Source organism: Topomyia yanbarensis, chromosome 3 (assembly GCF_030247195.1).
Source record: "Topomyia yanbarensis strain Yona2022 chromosome 3, ASM3024719v1, whole genome shotgun sequence".
Lineage (NCBI taxonomy): Eukaryota > Metazoa > Arthropoda > Insecta > Diptera > Culicidae > Topomyia > Topomyia yanbarensis.
In genome coordinates this window covers 411957897-411977688 of record NC_080672.1, presented here as the reverse complement: position 1 = coordinate 411977688, position 19792 = coordinate 411957897, and the positions used below count along the sequence as shown (strand labels likewise).

The 19792-nt window shown below is 40.1% G+C and overlaps 1 protein-coding gene across 3 annotated transcripts in view; it reads right to left on the bottom strand.

Annotated features, from left to right (window-relative positions):
• Window positions 1–3061: 3061 nt before the first annotated feature.
• LOC131688480 (mitoferrin) overlaps window positions 3062–19792 on the bottom strand; it is a 67701-nt gene continuing 50970 nt past the window's right edge. For 2 of the 3 annotated variants that reach the window (XM_058972759.1, XM_058972760.1), the window contains one exon: window positions 3062–5903. In XM_058972759.1, coding sequence (XP_058828742.1) covers window positions 4580–5731 — 1152 coding nt within the window. In that variant the 5' untranslated portion in view covers window positions 5732–5903 and the 3' untranslated portion in view covers window positions 3062–4579. Of the gene's footprint in view, window positions 5904–14167; window positions 14232–19792 lie in introns of those variants that run through there. The other variant, XM_058972761.1, reaches the window with a different exon arrangement.

The following is a 19792-nucleotide window of genomic DNA, read 5'->3' as shown; positions in this document are numbered from 1 at the left end:
GAATCAATGTTCGTTTTCATGCACATATTTTCAGTACCTGCTGCTAATTTTCTCCACAAGACCTACATTATGTGTTTGAAACAACGCGTTACTTCCTAAGAGCATGTTCAGGAGTGTTTCAGTTCTAGATTCATAATTTTGACAGTTCTATTATATAAAACTAAAAAAAATTAAAACTAGAACTTGCTGTCCCCAGCAGCAGTTGTAGCGGATGTTCTATTCAGTTTAAAATTCATGTCTCGCCATTCCTTCAGCGTTACTGCATTCAAATTTATTTTTCCCCAGTCTATCGGGTCTAAGTGTATGTGCTGAAAACTTTGCATGTATTTAAAACACAGTTCTAAACGTGTTTTAAAATCAGCAACAAATAGAACGGAGTCGTATAACAGTTTTAAATTTTGAAACAAAACTGTTCGAAATAATGAAACAAAACGCTCTGCTGGGGATGTGAATGTTTCAGTTCCAGTTCTACTTTGAAACTCCTATACAAAATAAAACGCTCCTGAACATGCCCTAAATCCTGCATATTTGTTCACATTGATCGATTTGAATCGTTGGTTTGGGATCGATTGGAACTTTTAGTTTCAGTCTTCGCGCATCTCAATATGTTTGTTATCTCTGGCCTAGACAAAGTTGAAATAGTTTATCGCTAACACTAACTCAAACATGAGTAAAATTTGTTAAATTGGTCAATATCAACATTGTAAAAGTAGCCATATTCATTGACAAAACACTCGTTGGAAAGAAGTGAAGAATGAAAATGATTGAAGAGTTTAATTCTCTCGTAATAAATTTGATCTGAAAGATTTCAAATATGCCTACCACGGCTTGAGACTAAAATAAGGACATTTGAAAAAAAAGAACGCTTTTCAAAGTCGTCGAAAATAAGGACATGTCCTTTAAAATAAGGACGGTTGGTAACCCTACTACTTATACCACAGAGAACAGACATATAAGCTAGAACAAACTTTCCCGAAAAACCTGTGTAAACATTGAAATGAAAATACGTTGAAAATCACCATCGCATACATGTTTGCATGCGTGAGTCACCATTGTATCCAAGTTTGCTTACAAGTCCCGTATAGTGATTGCTGGCCAATCGAAGCGCCGACCAGTGGCAAGTGTCTACTTGCTGTTGTCATTTCAAAGCGACAGTTATTTTTCTTACACAAGTTGAAAGTTTTACTTGTATGTCAGTTCTCAGTGCTTATACTACACGACTGTTATGTCAATTGGTCAACTACCATATAATGTCTTATGTCACATAATATTATGCCAAATGGCTTTATGTAAAGCAGGGTAATTTAGTTCAGAGACTAGGACAATTTTTAAAGTGTTATGTTGCACTGTTAATACTGATTATTTTTCGTATGGGACCATAAATGACGTAGCATTTTTTGAGTAATTTTTAACACCCCCTTCCACCATCGTAGCATTTCGTCACAAACCTTCAAATACCCCCTGGTAATTACGTAGCTTGACGGTAACCCCTCTCCCCTCAAAAATTAAAAAAAAGCGATGTTAGTTATTCCCCTTTAAAAAAGCTACGTAGCCTGACATGACATCCTACCTCTCCCCGCCCGTCGTCACATCATCACAAAATGCAAAACTCCCCCCCTTCCCCCATATAATGCTACGTCATTTATGGATGATCCCTATGAATACATTTTCTAAGAGCTGCTGCTTAAAGGAAGGGAGGTCTTTGAGTTTCATTTTTTGGAATATTTGTTTGAAATTACGCAATGTTTATTTAGAGTATTTCGAGACAGTCACTACGATCAAAGTTTCTTATTTAATGCGTTTCATTGATCGCATATTCATATGGCGGCCATATCAATGAGCCGTTCTTGGTTGACTGTCCCGGTTACAAAGAAAATGCCGCCAGATAATTCATACAGAGCTCCATAACATTCCCAGTGGGAGCGGTTCCATAAAGTATGAAAATACTTTTCAAATATATTTAGGGCCGATTTCTTCACCATCAGTTAACTTTTAAACCAGGTTTACCAGTACGTTTTAACGTTTAAGCGTTAAGCGAGGGTGAAGAAATGGGTCCTTAGTGCAACATGTCTGAGTAAACCGAGCAATCGGATGGATCGTACATTTGCGTACGAAGCATTTCCAATGTAAAAGAAAGATAACTACTCTAAAAACCCACCAAACCATTTGTCAAAATGTGCATTCATTTCGATTTTAATATAGATTCAAGGAAAACTCGAAAGAAGGAATCAACACCTGTGCTTGAATAAACCGGGTAGACGAAAAGATCACAAGTTTGCGTGCAAGAGTTATTTGGCATACAAATCCAAAGAACAGCTCATGTTTGAAAGAAGGAACCAAAAATTATTCCTATGTTCGAATAAACCGGTTATACGAGAGGATAACAAGTTTGCTTGCAAGAAGCTGCCGCTTTCGACGGCACATCCATTCTTTACACCGCATCAGTTCCTTGAGTTATGTAATACGCAAACCATTGATTTCAACACAAAAAATTAATAAAAACATTAACTTGCGGCATTAAACATTAACTTGAATGCGGCATTCTGGATAATGTCTTTCTGGGGAATGGTACATTCTGGGGGATAGAATTCTAGGGAATGGTTTTCTGACAAATGGATTTCGGGGGAATGGCATACAACCGTGGAGTTCTACTGTGGCGGTTTTAATAGGGTGGCTCCAAATGATAACGCCAACGAATCGCCACCTATTTTTCATCCAGCTGGAAGTTTAGGCAAAATTTAAATGCTTGTGGTGATCCACACTCATCGTATACACGTATTGCTATGAATAGACACATGATCCACACAACGTTCGAAACACACACACCTTATCCTCTGAATACCTTGAAAGCTCTACATAAACCAGGGATACAATGCAAAACATTAAATAAAAACTAGGGATAATTTGTTTTGTCTTGCTGGTGGCACCGGACCAATTTTTGGCTTCTGTTCAGTGCTAAGAAAGGTAAGTAATTCGACTACTCTTTGCCACTAATACCAGAAATGAAAAAAAAAAACTAAAAGGATTTCGGAATGTTTTATCTTTGAGCAAAACGTAACAGTTTATACTTGAAACTTCAACTTTTCTTTAATATACAGGTATTTATTATAGTTGTTTCTTAATTTGAAATTTTGCTTTCCATCGCACTACTCAACTGTACACTTCCTTACGATCCACCTTCCGGCGGATGATGCATCGTTTTGCATAAAAGTTCACTTATATCAATTTTGCTGGTTTGTATCCTTCTTTTGCAACAAAAGCCGTTAAGTCATTGTCAATTTCAATTAGTTGCGTTCTCCTTTCCTCTGTTAAGTTCCTATGGAACACAGTCAACGTCTTGATCCTTTGGTATCAAGCATTCCTATGGCATCTTACCATGAGACGATACTTAGTACCGATTGCAACAAAGTAAGGGTGTCCTAGAAGTATTCTAATTCGTGTCTAATTGTGTTGTATTTGTAACATTTCCCAAAATTATACTTGTTTCTACTGCTACTATGTATCGGTTGCTATTTTCGATTCTTATATTGCTGAAGCTGGGAGCGATGGTGATGCGAGCGAACATGAATGTTAGTTTTCATTGAATTCGCGGGGTATTTTTCGATTTGGAAGGAGGGATTTCAATGGCAACAATCGTTCAACAAGAGAAGTTCTTTTATTTTCAGAAAATTCGATTCTTCGATTAATCGATACTAAAACTAGTTACCTATCCTGTATCCTGTAAATCGTTTCAAACCAACCCGTTATAATATTGCTGGGCCGAAAACTTTCACTAGGTATAAACAATGGTTTATTGAATCATCGAATAGAAATTTATCGTACTAATTGACTTCAATCAGCGCTCCTACTCTCATCGAACAGCACAACAAAGTTTGTCACGAGACGACTAGGCAACTAATGGAAACGATCCGGCGATTTCGAAAGCTCGAGCAATCTCTACTTTCCGTAGAATAAGCTTCTTGATTGTTGCTCATTTGATATGGATGGGACGAAGAACAGATTCGTGACCGAGTCTTCAACGTGAAAATCGCCGGGCCAACACTTCAGCCAACAACACACTGTAGGGCATCTCCTATTTACACGACTAAATAACAACGATTTTACATGAGAGCCCGTTTGGTAGCGTCATTCCACTAAAGGTTCAACCCAAAGGCTGACGCAGTCACAACTAGCCACAAAGTAGCAAATGAATAGAAAATTGGTAAAATAATGAAGGAACATACGATAGGGCCAACATAAATTAATACGTACGAATTTGCTTATAAGTTACAATCAAAACGATTGATTTGAATCACATGATCAAACGAAGCGAATCCCTCGCTAAATCGATGAAAGTTTTGAATAAAATGTTCATTTTCGCCCCTGACGAATGTGTTCTCATTTCTCTAACAATTAACTGGGAATTTGGGAGCTCGCACAAGCGGTGGGTACAAAATAACACGTGTGATAAATGAATGACCAGTTAGTGGGACCAATTCAGTAAATCAAAGTGGCAGAAGATTAATAAAAACTCATGAACGGGCAATGCTTAAGTTTGTGTGTTTGTGTGCAAAACCAACGTTTCTAGTAGCAATACCATTCATTTGGAACGCCGCAGTTGATGGTCAGTGATGTGGTTTGCATCATTCGAGTGCATCGTATTGTAGCTCATTGCCCCGTAGATTCCAGCACCGGACATTGCCGGTAGTTCTCGACGACCGCAGTCGCGCTCTCCACCAGAAGTCGATCCGCTTCGAACAATTAGACTGTTAGGCGACGCTTCCGCCGATGCGGAACTGACAGGTAACACGTATCGCAAATCGGGTAGCTTCTTGTCGTCTGTACCGGAAACGATTTCCGATGAACTGCTAGTCCTCGATGGGATACGGGTACCTTCTGTTAGGATGTACTTGAAGAATTCGTAGGTGGACCAGCAGATGGCTGTGGCAGGCATCTGATAGAGGACTCTTGCTTGTAATCCTTTGAAGAATCCCAGCGGACCTGCTGTACGATAGATTTTCTTGGCCGCCTGTATGAGACCCCTGGTTTGACCAGCACCATCCTCTTGTGTATTAAGCAGTGTTTTGCAAACATCAAGAGGTGTGGTAAGGGCTGAGGCAGCTGCACCCGCGGCACCACCCGCCACCATATGTACAGGCGGATTGTAGTTATTGTCTTTGTTGAGCCGTTTCTGGAGAAATTCGTACGTAGGAAACTGGATAGCCGAATAGGGGATATTCATCACAAGCTGCGTCGAGTAAGATCGATAGAATGCCCTAAGGCCTTCGGTCTGATAGACAACTCGCGCACAATGCAGGATCGATCTGTAGGGCGAGTTGTACATTTGTAGCCTCTGCTTCACCACATCGGCCGGATTGGAGATGGCATCATGAACCAGAGTAGCCAACGCTGCCGAAACCATGTAGTTAACCTGGTGCCGGTCCGAGAAGCGTCCGATCGCTTCCTTCGAGTACTCGTACGCTCCGAAGTACAAGGCGTGTGCGGGGCCCGCCCCGGCAACAACAGCCATCACACCCCGGAACGGTCGTAGCAAACCTTCCGCCCGCACCATGTCCCGCATCGTCGAAACGATTGTGTCGTGCGCATGCATGTGCGTCAGCGATTGCATCCGTGTCTTCACTGAGTCCAGCGGATACATTACGCAGTGCTCCATGACGCCGGCGATCGCACCGGCCGTCATGTTCGTAGCTACGCTCGTCGTCGGCAGTTGCTCATATTCGTCAGGATTCATGACATACAATCACTCCTGCGGTCACGCGCAGAGGTCGGTTCGCTCGTTGTGTGTTCGGAGCGATACTTACTTGGAACTGTTAGAGAGGGCGATTCTTTCCGGAGAGTCAGCACGAGTACAGTTTGTGTTGCCGTACTAGATTGTAAGCATTTCCGAGAGATCGGGGAGAAATCTGCAAATAAGCGTAAAGATGTAAAAAATTAGTACTGATTGAAATTGTCCTGGTGTTAAATTTGCATTAAAAGTTTTTACATATATTATGGCAATACACAATATTATAGCGAATGACGATTTTGAGCTTCAAGATTTTCTTATTTTTCGCTCAGCTCATCTGGGCTCTGTTCCCAACCACCGACAAATGGTTAGTTTTTTATGCCCCGTAAAACCAGGTGAATGATCCTAAGGTTGAAACCACAGATAAGAGACATTTAAGCCAGAACAAAATTTGCATAAAAACGATATAAATTTTTAAATTGGTAAACGTTTGAAATCGGGGCTTCACTATTCCATAGATTTGCTTCACGTGTTTCACAAGTAGTAATATTTCAAACATTTCCAACTGCATTGCATCGATCTCTGCGCCTAGTTACAATCGTTTGCCAAACGTGTTTCATGCGTCCGATTTATTTGGAATTGAAACAGCGGGTGTTTACACGCATTTTGAATCCAGCCTAAACGTTAAAACTAATACAATTAAAAAAATGTAGCTTGCACTATTCCATCATTCATACTCTTGGGTGGGACAATATTTACGCCCAGACAACGCTCTGTACGTAAGTAAATCAGATGGCTATGTGTTAATTCTGTCTCTAGATTGCTCACTATAGAAAACTCTATGTGAAATCTTCCGAGAATAATGGTACTCTTGTAACCGAAGTCCCAAATATTATAACAGGAAACAAATAACGACTTTTCGATTAACATATTCTTAATCGTCACCTAGCAATAAAACATGCATACAAACGACACTGTTTACAATCATAAATCACAAGGCGCGAAAAACCGACGACGGCATGGATTTCTTGGGCAAAATTCTAGGCGAAACGATACCTACTTGAATAAAAACAAGACTTCAATTGTATTTGTGTAATGCTATAGCATCTGTGTATGGTTCAAAAATAATATACCGATAGAAGATGACACGAATACAAGCGAAGCTCTCAGTAAGCAGCTGACTGCTTCTTTATTTGTTGCGTTGCGTTGAATAGTAACAATGTTTTTCATTATGTTTGACTGCTGATTATCTAATAAGAGTTGATTTGGAAATGGTAAGTAGAAATTCTTTCCAATCCGACTCATATTAAAACCTAACAGCATGATAGCCACCATTGCCGGTCGTTCCGTCTCCATCGTCCTCGGGGAAGGTTAAAGGAGAAGGTAGACGGGAAGTATTGATGCTTCACTTACTTAACGCGGAGTACAAGGTCTAGGATTCGCTCCAAGCAAACTATGCGATCTGTAAAGCGTAGATTAGAATGAAGTTGTTTAGTTAGTCTTCGAGTACAAGATCACTCGAAAAATAAAATATCTTGTTTAGTTTATGAAGTGTTTTTTTGAACTCTGGGTAGCCGACTACCGAGAGTATCCCATATTATCCAAACAAAGGTAATTTAACCTAAAAAACAGCCGGCCGTGGGAGTATTGCCTTTTTCTCGGTCTAACAGTCAACGAATGTGGACGCTTCTCCAAGCGCTCTGCAAGTAATTAATTAATCTGTATTTTTTCACATACGTAAACAAATATTGCGCGCGAGCCTCGTAAGTCTCGGTACGTTACAGTGCAATTGAACTTTGAATAATAATAAAATAATGCAGTGCGGTGAACAATCGTGTAGCATCTACGACGACCGATCTAGGATAGAGGTCGACACACGTAAGCTGCTCCATCAACAAGATCAACTGACACACAACATCGAAGCGCAGCTGACCTAAAAAGCCACAGTCTTGAATTGTTTGGTAGCATCGAACAATTTCTTAACGACGTAAAACAGTCAAACAGTCGTCCATAATAAGAACAAAGCATTAGCAGCAAACGAGGTCAGCATTTTCATTCTTGTGACAGTTGTCCTACTGAAGCTGTAGAGCTAGGGCCTCGGAAGGACTCCCCGTCAGAATCACTCACTACAATTGCAGACGAGATGGGAAATGTTACTCACTAAAACACTGCTTAAGGACAATTACAGCGGACCGTTATTCTGAATGTGATATTCATTGTACGGTTCAAATATGTTCGGGTGTAGGGACTTCACAATCGCGTGTATCATCGCGCTCGAGCGTTTGTGCGTTAACGTATGCGATCGTTTGCGCGTTTGTACATCGCGTGTGCTAGTATGTGTATAATATCGCGTGTATGAATTCGATTTTGAATCTGATACTTAGTTGTAGTGTATGGTTCAGATGCAAGAAGAGAGTGTGTTCTACCATATCACAAGAGTTCCCGGTCATGTCACCATGATATGTGCTGTCTAGTGAATGAGTGTTTTTTTGGTCCAACTGAAAATATGGACCTAGGCTGCTAATACCGAAGGTAGAGATTTCCGGACGTGATCGATGCATTATGGCGCGAACATGGGCCTTTGCAGGTTCTCATCTGAGAGCGCGTTTATAAGTTTATTAGAACATTCACTTAATTATCGAGGTTTCATGTTTGCAAGACCGTGGGTTTTGGTGTGCGTGGATGGTCGCGAAGGTCTTAAGCGTTTGTATGTTAACGTGCTAAATTCTATAAGAGAGTGAGATTCACCATACCGCTAGGGTTGCCAGTCATGTCGCCATGGCGTTGTTTAGTGGACATGAGTGATAACAAAAATGATATCGATTAACATTCTTCAGCATATATATGCGCAATGAAAAGCGCTAAAATTGCTTTATAGAGAGTATGAAGATAGAGCAACTACTTAAAAAGTTATAGTTTAAAAACTGACTTTTTAGAAACACCCTAATTTAAAGAAGAAAATTTATTATAACATGAAAACCGATAGTGCTATAACTTGGATGCGCTCGAAGATGTTACTTGAAAAACATTTTTTTACCACTTTACTGAAGTAAGTGCCTTCTTATACCATTTAGTTCGAAAAATAATTTTTCGGAAAGAATGTTCGAGAGGACCATCCTAGCTACAATTTACTTTAAAAGAAAGCCAATTGAATTTTCAAAAATATTCCCTCAGACATAATTTCTCTAAAATGAACGGTTTGGGAGTTATTGATTTTTGTACCGAAAAAAACGCCCTTGGGACCCATAGTTAGTGATGTCTGTTTTACTCGATTAACGCAAATAATCGATTAATTTCTAAAATAATCGAAAAATCAATAATCGGTTACAAGCTTTCGGTATAATCGAGCAAATCGAGTAGCCGCTATCAATTAATCGAGAGCATAATTAATGAAGGGTGTGCGTTGAAAATTAAAGTCGCAGAACAGGAAATATGACAAGGCTTCTACAAATTTTTCAAAACATGTCCAGTGACCTTTTTTTTGGTCGCCAAACTAAGATTTACTAAGTAATCGATTATTGATTTTAATCGATTATCTTGGTCGATTAATCGAATGAATCAATCAAGTTCTCAAAAATTATTCGATTAATGGATAATCTCAAGGGGTGAGTCGCTTAGCACAAATCGAATTGTGCTCACAAACAAACAGCGTGGTAGCTTGTGCCGCAATGTGCCACGATGTGCCACGGTGTGCCATGGTGTTCAGTAAAACAAAAGCAATGGTTGCTATAAGTATTCAACTACACTTTGTTGACAGTTTTTGAGTTGTCAAAAGTGTGCCTCATTGTGCCACACATTGTGGTAACAAGTGAAATGATCATGTATTACTGTGAATCGTAATCTTATATTCTGTTAGCGTAGGTGATACAATGCGTATGGTACATTGTTCTAAGCGACTCACCCCTTGGATAATCTTCATTTTTTGCAAAAATCAGACATCATTACGCGAAGGGCTTAAGCGTTCGAATGATAACGTGTTTGTCACGTGTGCTCGCGTTCATGTGACTTCGCGTGTACAAGACTGGATTTTGTAACCGTGTGGCCATTCCTATATACGCGTGCGTTCTTGGATGGTCACATGGACCTTCATTCTGATAGTTAGTTTTCAATGTACAATTCACATTATGACATTGAGTAAGTTACCCCATATCACTAGAGTCCTCGGTCATGTCGCCATGTAGAGTGGTGTCCAGTGGATATGAGAGCTTTCTTTTTTTTAATTGATCAAATTCAAGGCATGGACCTAGTCTGCTGATATCAAGGAAAGAAACATCCGGAAGTGACCGATTTATGATCGTGCGACCGCGGGAGTTTTCAGGTTCCCGCTTGAGACCGCGTTTGAAAATTTATAGTAGCTGAGACATTCACTTTATCACCGGGATGTTATCATGTTTACGAGATCGCGGGTGTAAGTGTCGTGGATGGTCGCGCAGGGCTCAAGCTTTTGTATATTAACGTGTTTGTCACGTATATGTGACATCGCGTGTCTAATTTCGATTTTATAATGATGTAGCGTGTATTCTTGCTTGATCACACGCGAACCGTAAATCTGATGCTTAATTTTTAGTGTATGGTACAGATGGTAGAAGCGAGTCCGTTTCCTATATCACTAGAGTTCCAGGTCATGTCACCATGGAACGTGTTGTTTAGTGAATATGAGCGTCACTTTTTTGATTGGTTCAACTGAAGACATTAGTCTAGACTGCTAGGACCGAGGTAAGACTTCCGGACGTGACCGTTTCATGATCGCGCAAGTGGTGGGTTAATGTTTGAGACCGCGTTTGGAAGCTTAAAGATGCTACGTTTACTTAACTACCGGAATGTTTTCATGTAGGCGTAATCGCGGGCGTAAGTATGTGTGGATTATTGCAATTGCATGGTCGCGTTTGTGGCCAGGTTTGTGTTATCGCGAAGGCCCCGAGCGTTTGTACCTATATGAGTATAGATAGCGTATAGTAGAGATATACTAATAAAAGGAAACATAACATGCCGAATAAAGAAAAAAAATATGTAAAGAGCTTGATTAGAAGTGTATAAATTGACCGATACTATTTTGGTATACATCAATAATAGAAAAGTAAACTAATAGATGTACAAAAGAAACAGACTAGCGACGAAGAATAGAAAAACACATGCTGTTAGACTTTCATCATGCTATGCTGGCCGGGAATGGATAACTCACGTGCTATCATATACGCCAGTTCTACATCCATTCCCTGACCCAACTGCCACAAATACTCAGACGAACACATACATAGATAGACATACGACTAGCACATAACAATTGTACACTAGTACGAAAAACTACGATTATTACAAAGCGACAACTAATAGGTTTCTACTTATGTTTTTATTAAATTACTTTAATTATTAAATTAATTTAATTAGTATATGCACGATGACGCATTGGACTGATAAATGGACACACAATGACTCGGCCACATCACCGCGCACAGACCGTTGGTTGAGCGTTTGTATGCGCAGGTGCAGAGTATGCAGAAACATAAAACAAAAAAAGGCGCATAAGCCCTCTCGGTCTCCTCAATGCACCACTATCGATGCATAATGCAATAACCATCTTAAAGTAGTTGTTCTTTACTGCCGTTGTATGCAAAAGTGACGTAAGCGCCATATTGGTCAAATTTCATTTCTTCACATTTCCGAGTTCTCTACAAAAATCTACGTCTTTTAGTGTAATTATCTTTAAAAAATTATGCAAATAGACTTTATAAACGCGGAAAACAAAGTGACGTAGTAAGCGGTGCCGGTGGTTGAGTGGTAAGCGTGACCGCCACTCATTCCAGTTGTCCTGGGTTCAATTCCAGCCGCCACTCATTCCAGTTGTCCTGGGTTCAATTCCAGCCGAGATCGTTGAGATTTTTCTGAGGTGAAAAAATCTGTGGTCACGTCTTCCTTCGGAAGGGAAGTAAAGCCGTTGGTCCCCGGTCCATGAGTCGATGGATCGATATCTCGTCCAGATAGTGGAGTCATCTCTCTGGCGTCGGTAAAGAAGACGTAGAATCCAACTTCTATACTTACTAACAAATATCCTCCTCCCGTGATACTTGTGGAGTGCGCAGTATATACGGCCTCTCGCAAAAGCAAGTATCGGACTAACAATTCCTTCCCTTTCCTTTCGCGATCTACGTTCGGGCCTAACCGGCGCCGGTGCTGATCAATAAACACTTTAGGATTACCAGGAGTTGCACATTGAAAGATGTTTCGCTACTCCCAAGCATAATTATCTACTGATTCCCTGTGCAACTTCAGCTAGTCCAGATCGATAACGGAGTAGCAGCCAGGGGTGGTCGCACAAGCTTAAGTTCAAGCTCAAAACAAAGTGACGTACATGCCATTTTTTTACCAAAGTGACGCACCGGTGCAATATAGTATGAAGACGTATTTAATAAGGCAAAACAGTTTATTTTTAAGTTGTTGTATCATAAGCATCATAAGTAATGCTGTTGGGCTAGATAAGCACCATTTTGTGATGCAAATAACTAGTGTGGTATTATAATTAGGGAAGGGGAAGGGGGGTAAGGGTTTCAGCGTGAAAAAAAAAACAATTTTTTTGCGAATTCTTTTTTAGAAATTTGAGTGAAGCGAATTGTTAAAAACTTTTGAACGTTATAATGTATCATTTCAATAACATTCTGTAATTTTTCTATGCAAAAATATCGACAAGGTGACGAAACTTTTTGTAGAACGTCTCTGGAAAAAACACGATTTGCGGTGTTAATTGCCATTCAAATACTACTTAACCGATTTATTTCAAACTTTCCATACATATTCTATTTAAAAAATACCTAACCCCTACGTTGAGTTTTCGAAATAACTTTTCAAGTAAGGGGGTCTTTTACTCATAAAATGGCGGAATTTTTCGTGAAATATAGCAATTTTTATTTAACTTGGAGACTGATATTAATATAACATGAAACCATCTGAGAGACGTAGTGGATCAACAAAGAGTAACCCACACCTGTAAAACGTTTGTACCTGAATACACCTGTTATTCGACACACTCGATCTACTAACAATGCAATTAGATGTATAGTCATCAGATCACACGAGATAGATTACGATCAACTCCAGCATAACCATATGCTTGGAAGACTTCAAATGTGCTTGAATAGTTTATCGACACTCGACATGATGTATTTTAATGCTCCGTGTAACAGGAATATTCACTAGAAGAATTTAGCACTTAAGCGAAATCCGGAATTACCGGGACCGGTCGTTAAGTGGAACACTGTATCCAAATGTCTTCAAATATGATTACATTCTTCACAGATCACAAAATTTTATATGCCGCATGACAGGAATAATTACTAGAATTGTTTGGTCCAAATTTCCGTATTCTGGAATCGTTAATAAAGTGTCCCCATTTGACTTTGAATTTGCATTTTCCATAAATTATGTGATAATATTGTTCGTAGAAAACCGAGCTGGTGTACTTTGATAATATTTCACAGATATAGGTAGAGCATTTGATATTCATATAACCTTGGGGAGGGAATAATAAAAATATAAACTCTTTCCGACAAAAATCGACAATAGCATCGATTAGCTTCATAATCTTGTAACATTTTCTCTTCATAATTTGTTAAATTTTCCACCATTTGAAAAGTCAGTTTGAAAATTGCAAAGATTGCTTAACTGCATAAGCTTATTAATTACTTATTAATATAAGCATGCCTTGTCCTAGTTTTCCGTTCTAAGCTTATAACTGTTTCGCGAGAATACTTTCTTCTTTCAATTTCATAACTTTCGTTTCTCTTAGTCTTAAATGTTCCGAAAATAGCCAACAAGGCTCATACAAAAAGCAAATCATACCTTAAATTTACTTTACAATTTTAAGCCAATAATCCGACAGTAGTCTTTCAATGTCTATGCCTTGACCAATAAACCGCGAGTCATCATGAGACTATCAGCACCAGTGCTGGGTAAAGGAGCGAATAATTTACACACATTTGATAAACGACTACTGCCCTGCGATAATGTGATTTGTTTACTCGTTCAGAGTAGCGAAACGAACTGTTTGATGAAAATATTCTGCATAAGGCACTGCAAATTAGATTCATGCCGCGAAACGAGACATTCTAGATAACTGTTCAATAGTGCGTCCAAATTGTGAAATGAGCTGATCCAATGCGGATTTAGTATATCAATCCTACTGTTACTAGGAATCGTCTATAGTTGAGATTCGTACATATGGGGACTTGATATGAGACCGGCACCTCACCACATATCAAAATGGTACCAGTCATTCGGCATATGGAGTCTTTGGCAAAACTTATATTTTCATATGTTTTCTCCATCACAGAACCTAGAATGTTTGGTTCATCATCAAGAATTTAACCCCCTAGAGTTGTGTTAAACGTTAGAGCCAATTGCACAAATTTTCACTACTATCTTCATCGAACCGTAATTGTAAACACTTACATATTAATAAAACTTAACGTAATTCTTGTTGCAACTACTGTCCGAACACCGACGATGCCAGCTCGTCACTGCAAGCTCATGTCCTTCGTCTGTTTTGGTGAAATCGTTCGCCTACAAAAATAAAAGTTATCTCACACAATGGCAGCAGCTCTTATCAATCAGCTCCCCGGTGACATGTTATCTTGACAACAATACTGTTATCACAAACGAAGGTACGCATTTCAACAACCGTTTCAAGTCGACAGATCCTGGACATTTTGAACGATTTGTTTGCGTAGTGGCTTACTTTGCTAGCCATGACTTAGTATAATAGTAGATGAAACTGTCTGCCGTAAAATTTTCAAGATTCAAACATGTCGTTTAGATTATGTCATTGATAAGCCCCAATTCAGAGTAAAAAAATGCAAAAAAAACCAAACGGTTCTTATCAGGACGCCGCAAGTGGTCAAATGCAAACAAACCAGATCTGAGTGGTTATTTGTTGCGAACAGCTCACTGCAGCAAGTCTCATGGTTAACCTTTACAGTACCAAGCTAAAATTTTTCTGAAAATTTTGTTTAAATTTTGCTCTCATTTCGTCAATTTTTGACCGAATTGGATGGAACTGGCTTTAAAAGATCTCGAATTTAGTCCAGTTTCTATATACCGAGTAGTGTTGAAATCCGTGGACCGGTTCCGGAATTAATCCGAATTCCCTTGGGGTATATCCGGCATCCCAGTGGGGTGACGGACGAGTTTTGAAGAAACATCCCATAAATTTAAGTAATTGTATTTTGAAATGTGCTACATATGACTATTTCCCATTGATCCTTCACAATAGACATGCATTGGACCAATCTTGGCCACCGGAGAACTGTTCCGGGAGAACCTAAGAAAATGTATATATTTTTCTATCATTCCAGCGATTTGGGTTCATAGCTTTATACGAAATGCGAAGTTCTTCCAATCATACGGTTCTACAGCTCCCTCAAGGCCATTCCGGCACCGGTTCCGTACGGATGGACATTTGACGCCATTTTGAAAACCAAGATGGCGGCTTCCGGTTACCACACAGCAGTGAAAACCACCATCAATATGGGTGTTATTTGAAAGAGAACGGTCAGCAAAAGCCGGAAATTGAAAATTGACGCCATTTTGAAAAGCAAAATGGGGATTTCCGGTTACCACAAAACAGTGAAAAGCATCATCAATATGGGTGTCATTCGAAAGGGAGTGGTCAATAGAAGACAGAAATTGATTTTTGACGCCATTTTCAAAACCAAGATGGCGGTTTCCGGTTATCACAGTGCAGTGCAAACCACCACCAATAATGGCGTTATTGTAAAGCGCTAGCGATCATCAAAAGCCGGAAATTGGTTTTTGACGCCAATTCGAAAACCAAAATGGCGGGTTCATGTTCCTAAGAAACAGTGAAAACCGTCATCAATATGGGTGTCATTTGAAAGGAGTGTGTCAGCAGGAGACGGAAATTGATGACTGACGCCATTTTGAAAACCAAGATGGCGGCTGCCGGTTTCCAAAAAGCAGTGAAAACTACCATCAATATAGGTGTTATTTGAAAGGGATTGGTGAGAAGAAGTACGAAATTGATTGTTTATGCAGTTTTGAAAACCAAGTTTGCGGTATCCTGTTACTGCAAAACAGTGAAAACTATCATCAGTATAGGTATCAGAAAGGGGTAGTCATAAAGTGATTTTTGACGCCATTTTCGAAAACCAGCTTCCGGTTACTACAAACAACAGTGAAAACCATAAGTATGGGTGTCATTTGAAAGGGGTGGTCAGTAGATGTAGTGGTGGCGGTGGTACTACCACCTTTGTAACAGGAACACTCTCCATAGCACTGAGCAATCTTTACACGCCAAGCATGACGTGTTCAAGCATTACTCTCTGACCATACTCAGCATGCTACTGTACGAAGGGCCAAAAAGGAATTGCGTGGTCAGAAAGTGACTTCGCTTACATGTACATGTTCCAATAACAAGACCATATAAGCCAATTACAATGCAAGCCATTGTTATAAAAAGTAGCCTCAATAGGTGGGGAGAAAATCCTGCGCAATGTTCACGAAATGTTAGCAACAAGAATCTGGCTACTCCACTCTTCCTGCTCAAATCGTTTCAATCAGGTGGCTTGATGGTCCCTCTCAATTCCAATGTATTCTATGTAAGGGTCATTCCACGCGCAGTGATCAAGGCACGTGTAATCGACCTTCACGGATTTGAATCAAATTTGGAGGAATTGCTCATCTAGGGCCAATATATAAAAACCCAAATTTTTGTGTCTATTCAATCACCCCTCGGGCAATGGGAGCACCCCCCCACCCGTTTTGGCAAATTGTCAAAACCCTTGATTTCTTTTTGAACATATTTCCGGTTCTATTTACTCTAGAACCAAACCGTAAGATGGGTTTTGAAAAAAATTGTTCAAGGAGTTTAGAAAATATATTAGTTATTGGCGGCAGTGCTGCCAACTATCCGATTTTTTCAACCAAATAGCAAATCAGCAATATTTTGAAGCAAAAAAACGCTATTTCCCATATAAAATCGCAGGCGCACAACAATAAAAAAAACTAACTTGAGTATTCTAAGTTCACACATAATTTATCGTGAAGTAGACGAGAAAGTATGAGAAATTTATATGAGAAAATTCGAGTTCTTCCCTTCAAAACAGTGCATCTCAGGATGCGCTCAAATTATATTGAGATTATAAGTGTTTTTTATGTAAAAATATCTACAGAACACGATGGCATTAGAATCTTCAAAATTAAAATATTTGTAATAAGAAAAAAAAATCTTTTAATATTTAACTGAAAAAAATCGCATAGTTGGCATCACTGCCGCGAAAAGTTAAGCTCCTTGAGCAATTTTCTTCAAAAACCATTTTTCGAATAGATTCTATAGTAAATAGAACCGGTGATATTTGTAGAAGACACCTAATTTCTATCTCTCTCCGTTGAAAAGTTAGTGTTGGCGCAATCTATGCGGTCACAGGTGGCACTAAAATTTTCTAACCAGGACATAACTCGTATTATGTATTGCAATTCTTCCGAACATACTATTCAGCTAAATCTAAGCATTATTCTACAAAAATGTTTAGTTTGTTAGAACCTAGTACCGATACACTACCACGCACTGCTAGGCCCCATGCAAAACTGACTCAGACACCACTTCGCTAAAAGTTTAATAACTTCTTTTAACAAAGCCGAATTGACTAGCAGTCTTCGACAAAGTTGTACACAATTGAATTATATTTCTTATTTTCACTTACAGTGATAATTCGATGCATACTGTGCCACCTAGCGGTGAAAATGCGGGCTAGTGGGTTTTCTTCATATAAATTGTCGAAAAATCCCATACAAACTTCAGGCACGTTGGTCCGGTAGCTAGACTTGTCCGATTTGTTTCAAATTTAGAGCAAGTACTCCTGGTGGGACTAGGAATCGACTCAGGGGTAGGCCGATAGGGGTCACGTCCTTACAATCGTCGAACGGTTTTGTGTAATCAGATAGGTGTACTAATTTTTGTTTTAAGTTTGTATACAAGAAACAAAGGGGTTGGATAGGCAACCGCTCTCCTCTTGCTGCAATAAGTGTGCTGGATATGCTACACATAGCTATGCGGCGGTACGGTTTTTTTTGGTGTTGGTGTTTGTTTTTTCGTGTCGTGGAGAAGGCGGCCATCGAGGTTTTTAGATAGTGACGGACCACGGCATCGAACAGACGCCCCGAGTTTTTTTGTTTTTGCGGGACAGTTTCCAGCCACAATAACCAGTGCGGTGAAGTGCACGTGTGCGACGGTGACAATCCCGTTCGAAAAGTGCCGACCCGTGGTTCGGGTACTCAAGTGTTTTGGTGTCGGGTCGCCGGAAAAGGAAGCTAAGCGCCAAGGAGCAACTCGCTTCCCCGGCTAAGTATAAAGGACCCAGAAGACGCCTTTCCGCTCTCGCTGTGAAGGATCAGCCGAACGAGCCTAGCTCTCCTTCACAGCTAAGCTTCAAGGAGAGCGAAGCAGGGTGGCCAAAGGTGCTCCCTGGGAAGTACACTGCGGTGACTTCTGGGATCTCTCGCGGGGAGCGAGTAGATCCGGCGATAATTCGCCATCGTCGCTAGGGAGGTTCCAACAAAGGAGCCAAGCTCACCTCCCTAGCTAAAAGTCAAGGACCGCTGCCGGCGCAGCCAACGGCACCAGCAGGAGAACGCGGCCGTTGTGTTCCCGGCCGGTCGGAAGAAACCGGAAAATCCGTAATTCTGTAGAAACACCTAGGCCGCCCTGAAAAGAAGGGTACGCCGGGCAAACAAGAACCCGAGTAGTGGAAAACCCTTACTTACAAAGTAAAGAAAAAAAGTAGGCAACCGCGGCATCCCAGTCGCCGTCGTTCCCCCAGCACATTATTCGGCAGCGGCTCACGAGTCAAAACTTCTTGATATCATCCACTGCTTTAATTGAGGCCAGCAATCACTCCATAAACGATGAAGTCATCGAAGAAGACCCACACACCTGCACGTATACCACACTATGAAGCCGACACCGACACCAACTACGAACGCGTGAATCAACAAATACATCTCCAATGCAACGCACGATCACGATCCGCAGTATTGAACGAGTAAAAATACACATGTCCAAATCGAAAATTATTATTATAATAATATTGCCGATTGATAGCCCATGTGAACATCGGCAAGAATGAACTAATCTTGTTGAGATCTGCGTTCAACATATTGACAACAATATGATTTAATTCGGTTATTCTCGCATAGTAATGACTACGAAACGGGAGCAAGTTTTAAAAGTTTCGCTGAACTATACTGAAAATTAGTCTAAATCTGTACCTTTTGAGTCACGAAGAAACTTAGTTGTCTGTCACAACAGCACATACTTATTGTTGGTGTGAAATAGTTGTTGAAATGAAAATTGCTACTTGGGTGACCGTTCATTTCTAAATAAAACCCATACCGATGATGATTTTGACTATTTTGTGGTACCACCATCTTGCTTTCCAAAATGGCGTCAATCAATATCCGTATCTGCCGACCATTCACTCGCAAATGACTTCCATCTTGATGACAATCTTCACTGTTTTGTGGAAACCGGAAGCCGCCATCTTGGTTTTCAAAATGGCGTCAATCATCAATTCCCGTCTTCTACTGATCACCCCGTTTCAAATGCCACCCATACTGACAATGGTTTTCATTGTTTCCTTGGAACAGGAAGCCACCATCTTGGATTTCAAAATGGCGTAAACAATCAATTTTCGTCTTTTGCTGACCACCCGCTTTACAATGACACCATTATTGACGGTGGTTTTCACTGCCTTGGGGAGCCGCTATCTTTGCTTAGAAAATGGCGAAAAAATCAATTTCTGTCTTCTATTGACTCCCCCCTTTTGAATGACACTCATATTGACAATACTTTTGACTGTTGTGGTAACCGGAAACCGCCATATTGGTTTTGAAAATGGCGTCAATTATAAATTTCGTCCTTCAAATAACACCCATATTGATGGTTGTTTTCACTGTTTTGTTGTAACCGGAAGCTACCATCTTGGTTTTCAAGTGACCATCTCTTTTCTAATGACACCCATATTGATGACGGTTTTCACTGTTTCTTTGGAACATGAACCC